At 36.0% G+C, this 16282-nt stretch overlaps 1 protein-coding gene across 1 annotated transcript; it reads right to left on the reverse strand.

The window, feature by feature from the left end:
• Window positions 1–474: 474 nt before the first annotated feature.
• Window positions 475–14878, reverse strand: ALLC (allantoicase). Its single transcript, XM_072407562.1, has 12 exons — window positions 14726–14878; window positions 12612–12716; window positions 9605–9655; window positions 8930–9017; window positions 7001–7126; window positions 6487–6563; window positions 5376–5508; window positions 3967–4122; window positions 3765–3838; window positions 2553–2661; window positions 1999–2114; window positions 475–944 (listed from the first exon to the last, which is right to left on the reverse strand). The coding sequence occupies exons 2-12, from the start codon at window positions 12702–12704 to the stop codon at window positions 804–806; spliced, it is 1164 nt and encodes a 387-aa protein (XP_072263663.1). The 5' UTR covers window positions 12705–12716; window positions 14726–14878; the 3' UTR covers window positions 475–803.
• Window positions 14879–16282: the final 1404 nt, after the last annotated feature.

The following is a 16282-nucleotide window of genomic DNA, read 5'->3' on the forward strand; positions in this document are numbered from 1 at the left end:
GAGACATCCAAAGCTGCTCCATTTTGATAGGGGGGAATACTGATAATATTATTACCACAGAAGAAACTGACAGATTTGATAGCCACATACATTACAGGCCATCAGATGGTGCAGTAAGATTTTCCAAGTTGAGAATGGATAGACAATCATCAGTGATCTCAGAATCAGAGAATTTTGGTAGTCAGTCCTAAGGGGTAAGCGAAGGCAGAGCTCACCTACAAGTATGCAACCATTTTTATGTGCCAGGACAGGTACATTTTTGGGAACATACAATTTGCCATTATTTCAATTATTAGATTTTTCTAGGCTTTTGTCTGTCTTTTTTATAGTTGTTGATAGGATTTAGGTTTGCACAGGCAGATTAAAAAAATAACTATACAATAAATACAGAGTACATGACGAATAGCACTATAGAGAAAACCTGTGCTCAGAGAGAGCCACATAATGATGTAAGAAAATACATTTCAAAACATGATCATATAAGTTTATATTTATTGATACAAAATAATATAATATACAGTTTTATTTAAATTTATCATAAAAATTTTGCTTTTACATTCCTTTAAATCAAAAAACTAAAAATCACCAAAAAATCATAAATCATATTCTATTTTGACCACTTTTTTGTAGAATGTTTTATTTGAAGCTGTTGTGTAAAACCCCAGAGCCGTGAACTGTTTACACCTTCATCTATATCAATCTGTAATTGTCAAACAAGTCATAACCTTTTGCAGAGATCAAGCAGAGGATCGTCAAGAAAAAAAACACCAATCAAATTATTTTTGGCTACTTATGATACCTTCTTAAGGAAGTTGTCTTGGAAAGCCCCAGAGCCGTACTCTGCTAACACCTCCATCTGGAGCAATAGTGATTCTCACATGAGTCACAACCTCTTGCAGTGAAATTAAAGTTCCTTCAATGAAATGCCTCTTGTGGGGATGAAGCTAGAGATATAGACATACATAAAAAATAATTTAAACACAGAACAATCAGATATCAGCCATGAAACAGTGAAAGAGAATGCTTATCTGGGAACTCTAAGACAAGGTTAGAATTGTGCAGGGTAATTGAGGTCAAGGTATAGGTTTACTTTATAGTCCTGCTGCTAGTGTATGTTTAAGATACATCAAAATAGTGCGGAAAGGGGTGAATAATTTGTATATTTGTGTTTTATATTCCACATGTTCATTTCTAGTGATGAGAACAGCTAGGATCCTTGAAGAGCTTAACACTGGGAACAGCTGTTTTGTATTGTCTTAGATAGCACAACAAAGAAGAATGCCCATTACTTTGTGCAGTAAAGTTAACCACGCAAATTCATTTGCAATTAAATATTTTAATATCCAATAGTGAGTATGATGTGTCTCTCTCTTAAAGTATGTTTTTATAGTTTTTTACACACTTTTTGGCTTATCTAAAATATTAATGATTTGACAATGTTTTTAGGCAATAGTCTAAGTCAGTGTTTCTCAACCCTTTTATATGGGGGAGCTGCTTGACATAACATTCAGGTATTCAGAAACCCCTGCTATAATTACTATATGCACAGCTCACAGTACATTAGTGCGGTGGTCAGTAGGAAGAATGTATCTTACATTGCTGCTCCATTGGAAGGCCGCCACCCTTACAGATAGCCAAAAAGATTATTGGTGTCAGTTAAACTGACCTGAAGGATCCAAACTGCTCATGGCTCGAAAACCCCTAGCAACCTTTGGGGGAACCCTAGGGTTCCACGGAACCCTGGTTGAGACACACCTCTCTATACTGTTTCCCATAAACCAACTGGCTAGAATCATCATCCAATATTCTTTATTTTTAATTTTTAGAATACCTGTCTATTTTGGCATCTCACAGGAAATTAGGGAAATCATAAAAACAAAACTAACTGATCACACAGGAACCCTACCTGTCCTAAATCTACCCGTTCTAAACACTACCCATCCTGCTAAACAAAAAGAATTGTGTGTGTCCATGATAGGACTTTCAGCTTTTAAATACCTGCATAACAGGAAGAAGAGTTTTCCAATTGTGGTCCCACTTTGCTTTGATTTTCTCCTCTTCTTCTTTAGATGTCAGCACTGATGCCTCTATCTTACATGAGTTGGGTGCATTACCTGTCATAAACAGAAACTAGTTTAATAAATTATCCCCTAAAAATAAAAATTAATCAGCATGATTTTTGGCCAACTGTTTTTTTTTTTTTTTTTTGACAATGAGCTTGCAGAACACACAGGGTTTGCTAATAGGAATTTTATTTTGAGAATATGAAGTAGTAGATAGGGATGGGTTGTATCCTTGTACTCATAATGAAGAAGGTAATTGTCTTTAAGCAGTAAATAATAATTTATAACAAAAAAAATAACAAGACTCAAGTACACAATACATTCCCTTTTAGATACTTTGTTTATGTTTTTATAGAACATCCAAACACCTCTTCTTCTTCTCATCAATAAGGGCATTTTTTGCTTCTATCTTTTATCACATAAGGTTGATTGTACTGCTTGTATATTCCATAGATCAGGTTAAACGTCAAGCTGATTTAAGTACCCTACCTTTAAAATGGTTGGTATCTATTTCTATATGTGTTATGAGACCTGGGTGACCAAGACGAAAAACTGTCCATTCTTTTCCTGGAACTTGGAGAATTCCTTTGGCATCTGCCTATAAGGTAAAAAAGTAACTGCTGAAACATTACCCTTCTCCTATTTTACAAACACACAAAGACATAAAATAATTTGTTGATGTGCCTTTTCAAAGGGCTGCTAGTGTCAGTTTAATTCAGTTCTTTGGCCTCTAGCAAACTTAGTCGGGGGGGTTGGATGGTGGACAATGCTTACACTTCTTTGGAAATTACGCTGAAGATGCAATGAAGCTGGCCATATCCCCCAAAAGTCCAATACTTACATTTGGTTGTGCAAATGCCCTATCTACTCATCACCTTCAGATGCTCTGCTGTTAATACTTAGTGGTTTCTTACGATTCACATATCAATTGGAAAATTTCCTATAACTGGCATAAATATATAAGACAATAGGTAAGCATGAAATCCATGCTGAAATCTTTTTCAGACTTACAGTAAACTTCAGTGTTTTACCACATGCAAATTATGCTTCCATCTGCACCCTTTTCAACCATATGGGAGAAGCTGGGAACCATTTTGTGCTAAGTGTTTGCCTATAGTAGTATTTGCATTGTGGTTGCGGTGCAGTTGTTGTGACGTGGTTCATTGAAATGATTTTGCTTCTGGGTATGTGGTTGATTTAACTCCTCTGCAAGCAAAAAAGTTACAATATCTGTGGTCATCCAGAGAAGAACTTTGTAGAGCCACTACGTGGTCTGGCATGGAGATGCAGAGATCATGGTGGCTTCCTAGGACATGGCAATGACAGGATCCTGGACCTGTCATTTCTGCGTGGTGCCTGCGCACAGTTAGGCATGCCATAATCACCAAGTATGTTGTGCATTGCTGGCAGAAGCTCACCACCCACCAAAACAGTTCCCCTTTAAAATATTTCCAGGCAATTATGTCTGCAAGCAAATTTTTTTTACATTGACAATAAACATTGTGGACTCATGATTGTGCTCCCGTGGTTTTACCCTGTCAAATGCACTTCCAGTGGAAATTATAAGGGGCTGGGCTAACACTCTTTGAAATGAATAAAAGTATTTTTTCTAAAAAACTGTTTGATACACATTTATTTAGCAAACAAAATGTAGGGTTTACATTCACATACTGTATTTAATTTTCTAGTATATTTTGTTACCTTTAATATTGGAGGCCGATCTAGTCTTCTTGCTGTTTCCCAACCATCACCCATATCGGCTGCTCTTCCTAATCCTGTATATTAATTTACCACAGTTATTAAAATTACCATAAGAGAAAGTGATGTAAATAAGGAATTATTTCTGTAAACTGCTGTGTCCCTCTAGTATTTAAAGGCAATTATTTGTTATTTCTATAGCTACCTATAAGATTTCGAGGATGTCCATAGTGTGCGTCGCTGAATCCAAGACAGACACCTCCATTAACCATCGAAAGAAGATCCTCCAAGTCATTTGGACCACACAAGGACCAGTCTCTCTGTCCAATGCCATACACTTTAAATCTTGCTATCCCACCATCTGTAAAAACATAGAAACAAACCAGTAAGCTGCCCATACAAGTCATGACAGTAAGTGATTAAATTGTTTACCGTGTGCTAATATTCTGAACCTAGTTTCCAATTTCAGTTCATTGGATATTTCTATAAAAAAAAGCTCTATTCAAGCAGCTCGCCCTTAATATATGACCAGGGGTCAGGGAATAATCAACAATAATAATTATCTTCCAGTGGCCTCAAAAACTTTTTACTCTGGTTATAAAGCCCCTGAATTGCCACAGGGACCTCCATGTAACCTCTTGATCTTATTGATGTATTGATTCTTTAAACCCCTTGGTAGGAATGTTACAAAGAGGAAGATATGAATTGTTTTTTGGTCTTGCAAACAAAGCTTGACTCCTCCTTTAGGGGCTTGCTAATGTTCAGTGGAAGAGCTTGGAGAAGAAAAAGGAATAAAAGAGATTCCTCCCAAGGGGGTACTAAAAACCACCAGCTGGGCACATAATAAAAGTTAGCTGCCTATTCATCTCTGAACCACTTAACATCTGGGAGAAATATCCTTTGTCAACTTTGGAATCGGGAAACTCTCCATTGGCCACGAAGTCTTATTTATTTTTTATTCTCCTCTAAGCTCCTCCACTGAACATTAGTAAGCTCTTAATGGAACAAATGGACAGGTAATGAGAATAGAAGAGGTAAAGTTCACATTCAAGTTTTACAACAGTTCCTTTGTGTGAGCTTTAGGGTTTACTTCTCACCATAAAACACCTGTGCAAGAAAGAGTCCATAATGCATTGATAAGTGAGAGAAGGAACCTGTATAAGAGGTGATCCTGTGACCAGCTGCCGTCAGAAAGATAGGTGATAAAACATGATATAGGTGGGTGGGGGATATGTCTGACGTTTGAGGAGGGGACATGAATTAGAACATGTTTCATTTATATACATTGGTTTGCAGTTTACATGCATTGTATTTTTGGATTTCTCCTTACTGTACTTCATATCTCAATGCAACACTTTTGTTATCTCCTAAGACAAGAACTATCATGTGTATCACTTTGTTTCTGTGTGCCAATGCAGTAGTCATAGGAAGATATAAACAGTTCTATGCTCCACTGCCTGCATTCCACCAATACAAAGAACCAAAACACCTGCAGCTTAAAAAAAATTTGGAATACGTTTTACAGCATAAATGGAATCCCAGAAAGTCTTTCACAGCCTGGAGCTCTATATCCTATCTGACAAACACCCTACATCTCTGAATGTTTCCATTTACCTGGGTAAATGTTCAGGCGGACATGAGTCCATCTTTTTCTTGAGTTGACATGGAAGTAATTGTGACAGCTCTCCTCGTATCCTGGCTTTAACTCTGTCATTTGTAAAAGAAATTCCCAGTTTTCTGAATTAAACTTTGAAAAAAAAGAAAAAAAATGTTAAACTTTGTGGGACCTTTTATGGTTCAGCTTTAAATTCAAATTTAAATGACAGATTGGCATTAATTGTGTTTTTGTATATGATGCCTTTATTTCATTATTTATTATGTTAATGTAAAAAATTAAAACATTTATTTTTGTTCCTATATTCATAAATAATTAGTGATTAATATTTCCTGGTTACATAGTTTCATAGTAAGACAGGTTGAAAAAAGACATCAAGTACAACCACTAGGGAAATAAACTTATCCCAGATATAAAATCCTTTATAAGTAGTTGGTCCAGAGGAAGGCAAAAAAAACCCTGGTACAATTTGCTCCAACAGGGAAAACAAATTCCCTCCTGATTCCATGAAGCAATCGGATGTTCCCTGGATCAACGGTCTCTGTTATGTTTATTTTAAAACTTTAATGCCCAGTTATATTTACACTTTTTTGTCTAACACTCTCACCACTTTTGCAATTCATTTTTATAGCATATACACAGATGGATGAATTAGGGAGATAACACACATGGCTGTGACAAATTACAATTATGAACTATTTGTTGAGATTCAAAAGGATTTCCTGATCATTATGAAAACATATATTTTATTTATACATTTATTTTTTAAATATTTATATTACTATATATTTGCAAAACAATGCATCCATAAATGTGTTTGTAGCTTTGTAATGTTTTTAGATGTTGTGTTATGTACACTAAACAATTCCTAAATATTGTCTGAAGCAAACTCTGATAATGCTTGTATTTGTATATTTTATGTTGAGTCCATTTTTTTTTTTCATTTATCATATTTATTAAAGTTTATTTTAGAAAAATACACATTTTGCCATTATTTTTTTAGGCTAACCCTTAGTGCTCTGGGAATCTATTGGCATATCTAAATGCTTCTATGATTTTGCCCATTTGATCTATACACGTTATTTGCATGAATGTGTCTTTTCCTGCTACCTGTTCTGCAGCTTGATAGTCTTCTTTAGAGGCAGCAGATCCAATTCTGTCCCCACGTGGCAACAATGTTGTTTTCTCTAAAAACAGAGAATTTTAGGAATGCAAGAAACACCTTTTATAATTTGACTACAGGCATATACACTGTGAGTTTAGAATCATAATGCAGTTGCCATTCATCTAGAAAACTAAAAAAAGAATGTTTTTTTATTGCAGTCTAATAAAGTTGTTTGGTATTTTATTGTTCTTTCTTTAAACATTAGCCATTGACACATTTGCATAGTATTCTACTGTTTAATATTTTATTGTGAAAACATAGTGCTTGCTGTCTGGAGATATAAAAATGTATTTAATATCAAACCTTGCCTGGGACAAGTTACATTTCTGTGCTATGGCTCCAGTTCTGTTATGTACTGGTTATCCTGATGTATTGTAGCATCTTTTATTTCAATATAAGTTATTAAAAAAAGAAACACTTGATATAATGGAACAGTCTATTTAGAAATATTCCAGTTACCTGGATGCAAGCATGCAGCTTGGACAGAGATTCGAGGTGCATAGTTTCCAGTAAAGAATCTTGTGTCCACATGAAATCCATAAACTATCCCTGGAACACCCAACTCAATAATACACCAATCATGACCTGGCAGAAGAAAGTGACATTTAGTACAGTGTGTTTTCTAAGTTCCACATTTTAATGTGACCTGGATCCAAAGTCCAGTGTTATGCTCGTGCAATTGAATTTTTTCCCATAAGTTTGCACATTCCTTTGAAGGAGGACAGCTCGGTGTTTACAGTTTAGGCTTGATTCCTAAAATTAAAGTTATATTTACACATTTACATTGCAGTTAGGGCGGCAGTGCAGCAGATGAAAGACACATCATGCAGGCATTCCAATGTCCCATGGCAACATCAGTTCAGACTTTAGTAGAAATCATTGGGACCCTGAAACACCCATCTACAGTCTGGAGAAATCTGCTCACATATAGCATTCATGAAAGGCTTGTAGCCTAAAAGCCAAACCTTCAACAAAAAATTGATGCCAAGTGCCACACTGATGCATGAAAGAAACTGGTGTGCAAATTAATTTCAGCAGGTGCTATAGGCCGGTGCATCCAAATTTCTAAATATATAGCTGTAACAGAAAGCAGTTTATTCAGCAAAGGCCTAGGTATCAGTAGCAAGATTAGTATCTGCAAGCAACTCTAAAACATAGTGGAGGTTTTGGGCTGCAGTTCTGCAGATGAAGTTTGGTTTGTGGTCTGAATTTTTGGTCTCCTCAGTGCTAAAAAAGTACAGGCAGATACTATTTCATCATGGATTCTAGATTGTAAGCTCTTTGGGGCTGTGTCCTCTCCTCCTTCAGTGGCACTGTCTGTACCTGTCTGTCATTTGCAAACCCTCTCTTATTATATTGCGCTGCGTAATATGTTGGCGCAATATAAATCCTGATTATTAATATTAAAAAAATGCAGCATCTGCATCATATGAATTTGATAATTGTCCCAAAATAATCTTGCAGCAGGGTAAAGACTCCGAACATACTGCCTAAGCTATAAAAAAACTATCTTCTGTGGGAAGAATAATATGTGGTCCTGAATAATATGTTTGTGAATATGAATGATACCAAAGTTTTATTTATTCAGGTCATTGTTGTTCAACCGGATTTGCTTTATAATTGTATCCACACACCACGATTACCATAATCCAATCTCCATGGAATGTGACATGGCAGTAGTTGATTGTGCAGGAGACTAAAACTTTGCTACTTTTAATAATAATCCAATCTTTGGTGTCAGGAAGTCTGCACAGCTGGTAAATCTTTGAGTTATATGGTTAAAGGTGTGAACTGTTGTCAAAACAATGGGTTAGATAAGTTGGAAAGGCATTATAGATGGAAGGCAGATGGTGTCAAAGACTTCCACCCCATTCAGAGACAGCTGTTCTATCTGGAACTAAAAGAGTACGGTCATTCCAGAGCAATGATCTCCATATCACTTAGTACCTGGGAAAAGTGATGATGTTTAAAAGGCAAGGGGGAACACACCAAATATTCATTTAATTTAGTTTTTTATTGCTTATGGATTTTGTTTTTAGTAGTACTTGATATGCTTCTGAGTGGACTGTGAGTCTCCTACAGTCTACAATCTCACCGCCCCCCTCTCCATTTCTACCATCCCTAAATGTTCCCTTCCTTTCAATCTAACTTTCTACCCCTATTCCCCACTTCTTTCTACTCATTCACAACCGTTCCCCTAACCTGCTAGCTGAACTCTAAAATACATGACAACTCATCTCCTATCAGATTATGCCATTACTAGACTGCCATTGCAGTGGGACGTAGTATATCTAGGCTGCCTTACTTTCCCAGTCTTGATGTGCAATGGTTTATGAGCAGTTTTTGTATTAATATCCTCGGGTACTTATACCTATTTTTTGTTCTTACCAGGAATTCTCTTTCTTCTCGTCTCCCAGCCATCCATCCATTTGCCATATTCTGTAAAGAGGCCAACTTTAAATTCTGGGTTGCTTTTCTGATGAACAAATATAAAAAAGGCTTTTTTTAGGATATATCCTTTTTATTTTATGTAATTACTACCAAATATAAAAAATGCAATGGCTAATTCATAACTGTATATTTATACTTAGTGACCACTACTCCACCAGCATTTTTAAATTGTACCTATAAACCTGTACCTCACTTCTTCAAGATATTTCCTGAGCGGCTTGCTTAGTACTACACAGCCTTATCTTCAAAATCTTTCCATTCAGCCAGTGTGAGTGCATTGCATGTGTGCTGCAGATTTTTTATGCAATGTAGGGATATTCCTGTGGATGGAGTCTGCAGTGCAGAGGTGCAGAAAGAACACACTGGCTAATTGGGGACCTCTTTAGAAGCTCCTGGTTATTCAAAGTTAGAGGAAATTTTGCTCCTTAGTGTATAGTTCCCAAAAGTGGCCAAACATGCCAATAAAAGAAAAGGTCTAATATTTATATATATATATATATATATATATATATATATATATATATATATATATATACTTGCCTAACCCCTGATTAATGTTTAGATCTTAAACAATAATATGAACATTAATGCTAGAAGATTTTAAAAACCTACTTTCAATAAATTTTCTGCAGCAGCAAACCAATCGTCAGTTGCAAATAACACCTGTAAAAAGTATAATGTAGTATAGATCAATGAGTCTTAAAATCCAAAAATATATATATTTTAAAATAAAATTAATAATGTAAAGATATAATATTAAGATTCTGCAAGCTATACTTGTTTTGTAATATATTACAAATATATTGTAAATATATATATTTGCATGTATTGTTTGAGACCAGAAAGTTTACATATGATTAGAAAAACTTCAGGAGGTAAGCAGAATTGTATTTCATTCCTCCATGTGCTGCTTAGGGAGGTAACATAGCAGTAGAAAAGGATGTGGGCCTGACCATTTTGTACAGATACCATCTGTTGCTGCACAACATGAATAATAATGGTTCAGGCAGATATGACACAAGAACATACCATTACACACACACACATCCGCCCTACAGACTACCCGAATAAATGTATGGTATATGTAAAACTTGTGTAATCAGCTAGCCTACTGTCAGACAAGTGTGATCACACACAGGTACAACATGGTAAAGATACAATACTGGAATTACTGTGACCATTGTCGCTGATGTACAATCAGATAAGTAAAATAGATTTCCAAATTGCCAGATTTACAGAATAAAGTTTGGAGTAAACTTAGGCACTACAGTTATGCTGATCAAAAATCAAAATCCCATATGGATAGACTGTATTTTCTGTATCGAGGTTAAAATCTTTTCCAAACCCAAACACAGATATCTTGTTTTAGGCCTATTTTTCACACCTAAAGTTAATCAACAAACAATTATATTGATATTACATTAAACAAAAGGATAATAATCAGAAAAATATTTAAAAATTAAACAAAATGAACAAAACTAAAAGCAATGGGAAAGGAAAATGAAGCAAAAAAAAAAGCGAAGAACTTGAAGATAAAAAGTGAAATCCATTCAACCTTCAAAAATAGGAAAGAAATAGTATTAACAGATGAACAAAGCCTTATAAACAATAGAATGTTAAAACATAACCCAGCATGACCAAAGTTTTTAGGCTTTATTTATTTAATTTTCACAGTCTTCCCGTTCTAGGGTGACAACTTATTGTACTTTATCAATGAAGGAGCCGCATTGTCACCCTAGGGTTCTGATTTCCTCTACACCTACTATTCTGGTCTTCTCCCTTTACATATATGGGGTAGTTTTGCAGTACACAGATGATAATTAGCAATGCTACAAGGACAACAGGTATGTTCAATACTTTCAGAAAATGTACTGGAAAAATAAACAAACAGCTACCACATCAAAAGACTGGTAATGTGCAAATTATTATTTTTTTGTTTTTAGGTTTAGATACACTTTGTTCTGTAGCATACTTTTAACTTAAAAAAAAAAACTCTGCAAGAAAAAGGATTTTAGTCAACCTGAAGACAGCAGCGTGTTAATACTTAACATTGCCGAGTTTTCAGGTCACTGGACTGAAGCACTTGAACTCTAAAAATAACTTGTTTACGTACTGTACATATTGCAAGCTTCACTGCCTACAATTTTAAAAAAAGGAGAGGAAAATATTCCAATATGTAAAAAGGGAAAAGAAAGCTTCAATGTAACCCATACAGACAAATGTCTCCAATTTTTACTGTTACCAAATGTGTGCCCGCTCATAAAAGAGTTTGTTGAAGCTGAATGGTTTTTGTGGCCTATGAGCAATTTATAATGCTTTGGAAAGCACCAATAGTCAATCAAGGAATGTTTGAGGTGGACACCTATTACTTAGTGTACTGTCTAATTTTATTAAATTACTCATGGGTAGTCGAAAGTGTAAAGTGATTGTAAATGTGGAGTGCGGGTATAGCAGGAGTAGATGGGAGTACAGGAGCCGGAGTTTATTTATTAATTATTAATTTATTATTTAATTATTATTTATTAATAATTAATTAATTATTATCCATAGTTCTGTGTTACAATATGGAGGTACAATGGAACATTCTAAAAGAAAAAGGTGGGAGAAAGGTTGCTAACCCAGACTTTTGGTGTAACAGAGGTGGCAGAATGGCAGCCAGTTGTGGACCAGGCAGATGGGGAGGTATAGATGAGGCAGAATTAACGCTAATAATGGCAGGGTTGGAGGATACAAAGAAGTGATACATGACAATGCAGAATCGAACACATGCAAAAAAAAAAAAAAGACAGAGCTGATTTGAGCAGAAAAAAAGAGAAGAGAAAAAGTTATCTTGGCAACTGGGGAGCTTTAGGAGTTAATTAATATTATTTTTATTGTTATTAAAATCTAGCAGTATATAGCGCCAACATATTATGCAATGCTGTACATTAAATAGGGGTTGCAAATGATTGATGCAAACAGTGATACAGGAGGAGGAGAGGACCTTCCCCAAAACAGCTTACAATCTAAGAAAAAAGTTTAGACATGTTCAAATAATTAGTTTAATCAGCAAAAAGATTTGCAATTTTCTGCTGCCAGGTCTAATTTTCAGGCATTCTTCTGAAGAACACAGTCAAGTATTTAATTTCTACTCTCTGGTCAAGAACAGACTCCACACCGCTGACTGGACAACAGTGCACTAAAAAGTTCTGATCATTCTGATTTCTCCTGATGTCAGCATGTTCTCTATTGGCACAAGTAAGCCCTATCAGCTCCAAGTTTGGGCCTTTTTGTTCTAAACACATGCTAGTCTCACAGCAAGGTTTAAAACAAGCAATCAGTTCTGGCTGCAATACTCACCTTTTCCCCAATACTGTCTCCTACAATAATTGTTTTCATCCACTGGATGACTTTCTGGGTTGAATAATGAGCAATGTCATATATCATATCATGCACCTATACCCTGTACCTGCTCACTGCATCACTGAGATCTAGAGAAATAGAACCCAGTATATCACACGGCCAGCCTAAAAACATCAGGACAAGTCACATATTTTATATATTAAATTTTAGTTCAGCTCCACATTGTGTATTTTAGATCTGCTCAGTGTTCAGAACAATCCCATACTATCGTGTTTACCTTTCCTCCAACAGACTCACAGGCCAGGTTATTCATCTGCACAAATTCAGGAACATCTTCCTGTACCCCATGGTCTCTGCTTGTTGCAGCCATCTTACCTGCTTTCTGTTTTATAAAAATAAAATATACATATATGTTATATATTAAATGATGGCATTTCTTGAGAACTCACCAGACGTATGACATCTTATATAACCTGTTACTGGGTATACTCAGTGGCTGATCTATTTCTGGCCTGTCTGCTGTATTATATAACCAATTCTTGTTACCTGAATGTCTCTCAGCGTAATAGGACTTGTTGTCCATGTAGAATCAACAACCAAGCACTTAAAGTAAACCAGTCACGACTCAAAGTCCTAAATACAGACAGGGTCATCACCATGACAGCAATCACCCAAGTCAGCAACCAAGGTATCCAAATCTTGTGGTAAACTGTAAGCCTTGTTTTACTTTTGTGCCATTCCATTATTTACAGTAATATTTTTTAAATTAAAGGGTTTCCATGTTGATTTGTGTAAAGGGGTTGTAGTATTTGTTAGGGGCCCACCAATGTGTGCAAATGGTCCTGGGTACCTCCGGTATGTGGTGACCATTTGTGGGCCTGTTTAATTTCCATTTCTCTACAGTTCCCATGGTACTGCCCACTGCAATGGGCATCATCATAGGATTTCACCAACATCAGTGGATCCAGTCAACATTTTATCATCTTAGTGCTTGTGTGGATAGACTTCAAATTTGAACATACTTCGGCTCATGCTCATGCTTTGATTTGTATTACGGGTGCTCATATGGCTGTATTTTTAAATTCTTTGTCCATCAATTTGGCCGTTTTTACATTTGCAGCCCTTTAAATGCAGTGGTCCCCCCAAATTCATAATAAAACTAAGGTTTATTTTTGTCACCTATTGGCCATATCAAGGGGCACAGCAGTCACAATACTAAATGCTGTTTTTTATGTATGGAGCAAAGAAAAAACATCCAAATCTTGAATTGTCAAGCAAATCATTTATAAAAACACTCCACAGAATTGCTATATGCAGCTTCTGAGTTGTGTTGAGCTGCTTCTGAGCTGTGCCCCGTGTGGCTTCTGTATGCTGATTTTAGGTCAAACAAATATTTGTGTACCTGTTAAGGTTGGCCATCAATGTGGCAATTTGACAGAAAAATAATAGGTTACATTAATGAGGAAATTGCAAAGCAAACGTCAACTGAAAACAGGATCACAATCACCCCATCAAGTGCAGTAAAATCTATCTAATGTATTGTTTATTATTATTAATGACAGCCTATAAAATTCTGCTGGTTCATTGTTAGTTAAATTATTTTTTTCAGGTATAATTCTCTCATTTAATTGCCTGTTCAATATGTGTTGACAGAATCACTTGTGGTCAATACCAGGGACACATAGAGGATATGAGAGTGACAACTCAAGAGCACAATTGAAAGATAGAGACACATCACTATCATGGTATAAGAAGAGGTGCAGAACAAGGTCTTTTGGACATATCACCAAATCCTAAAACACTGAAAATTTAATTTGAAATGACATAACTTGGTAGAGCCTACGTGTGGCTACATATGGCTTCTTTAAACCCAGGCGACCTGTTGATATGCTGCAGTTTGCTAATTAAAGTAAAATATTTCAATTAGGCCCATCAATGTTCCTCAACTAGGGTTCCTCCAAAAAATTCGAGCAATTTCGACCTCTTGGGTCAGTATAACTGACACCAATTTTTAACTGTTAGGATGATGACATTCACGTTAAAGTACAGTGAGCTTTGGATATCGTTATTATTGTCAAAGGTTTCCCCCATGTTAAACAGCTTGAGAAAACTTGGCTTAAAATATTATGTCACTAGACTGGTCTTAACCACAATAAATGTGCAATGCCCAAACATAGCACAGTGGAGATTTACGAAAAGCCAGTATGAAAGTTTTCAATATTGCATATAATATCACAAATTGTAAATGTTTTACCCTGCTACCAAACACACCAATTTTGCTACATGGGCAGCAGATTTTCTAACTTTTCGACCCAACAGCTATTGGAAAGTAACGGCTTCACATTACAATCTTTGGTCTTTACATAAAAACTGTATATAAAACAATCTTACCGTAAAAGCAGGGTAGCTGTACACCGGGATCACTGTCAGTCACAGCTCGAAGCTCTCACACTGGGGGGATGAACTGGCTAAATAAATACAAAGTGAGACATGTCCTAACCACCCTGTCAATCAGTTACCTCTCTGTATTGATTTACTCTAAGATGAGAACATTAAATGTTGCCACAGTATTATATCATATTATATGAACTTTGTTATTAAAAAATCAACCCCTCCTATAACTCATGCGTGCAGGTGGAGCATGCGTGCAGGTGAATATTAATCAAAACTGATATTATAAAAACATGACCTTTGTCCCCTATTACATTGTAATACTGCCTATTTAACTTAATAAAAAAAAAACATTTTCTCCACATGGAGAGATTTTGTTGGACTCCCTCATGGGCTTGTGAGCTTAAATTTTCCCGCAGTGATATCCTCAATCTTTCCTCCCCTTTATCATTGGTTTATATCCTCCATGTGTTTTTGGTTCCATGCTCTTAAGGACCATGGCATAGCTTTTCATATCATTTATGTTCCTCCTGATGACGCAAAATTTGAAAAACGAGTAGAACAGTGTTACTTAAAGTTTTTACCATGAGGGACAACTTAAAATAACTTTCAGGTCCTCAGGGAACTCCTGCTATAATTACTGTATCCACAGTATCCAAAGACCATTTGTGTCAGTATACCTAAACTGGGAGTCACACATTGCTCGTTGCTCAAGGAACCTCTGGAATAACCCTGGTTTAGAAACACTAGAGTAGAGAAATACAGTAATATTTGTGGAATGATGTATATTATCATGTTATATCCCATTTCTCCTTTTTTATTGTACCTATATGATTGGAGGACATCCATGCTATTTTTGGTTATTATGTAAGGTTCTGTTAGGCTACCTATAAACATGAGCTTAATAAGCCCGTGATTAACCTACAGCTTTGACAGTCCCTAAGTGACTGATCTTAAAGAACTGAGATAAAAAACATTTTTTAAATGCTATCTTTTGTTTCCCTAAGATAAGCCTGGCATGAAGTGTAAATGCATATTTAACTGCAATGATTTTGCAGGACAATGTAGAGCTTTCAAAAGAATGACCTTTTGGTTTCATCTGGATCTTCTGACGAGCATCCACAGCATGGGTTGTCCTAACTTTTTTCAAAGAGGGCCAAATTTTGTGAGATAAAAATGTGTGGGGGCCGACCACTAACCAGGGTTAGTGTGGGTGTGGTCTGCATGGGCCCACCAGGGTGACGTAAGAGATTACACAGAGTTCTGTACACAGAGTTCGGTGTCAGTGCGGGCTCCGTGCAGAGCACCTTCTTGGAATCAGTATGACTAGCTCTAACCTTGACTAATAACATATAATAACAAAAACAAGTACAACATCACATATTTGTGTCTGTGAACAGGGAATATATGAGAAACTCAATTAAAAGTAATAAACAGAATCTTTAAATCAGGTGCTAGGTTTTACAAACTGTTCTTTTGGATCTGAATTCCCAACCTCTCCTCTGAAAATCAGCTTTTTCTGACCATAAACTGTGCAAGTCAATTTAAATCTATATA

This window comes from Pyxicephalus adspersus, chromosome 4, assembly GCF_032062135.1.
Source record: "Pyxicephalus adspersus chromosome 4, UCB_Pads_2.0, whole genome shotgun sequence".
NCBI lineage: Eukaryota > Metazoa > Chordata > Amphibia > Anura > Pyxicephalidae > Pyxicephalus > Pyxicephalus adspersus.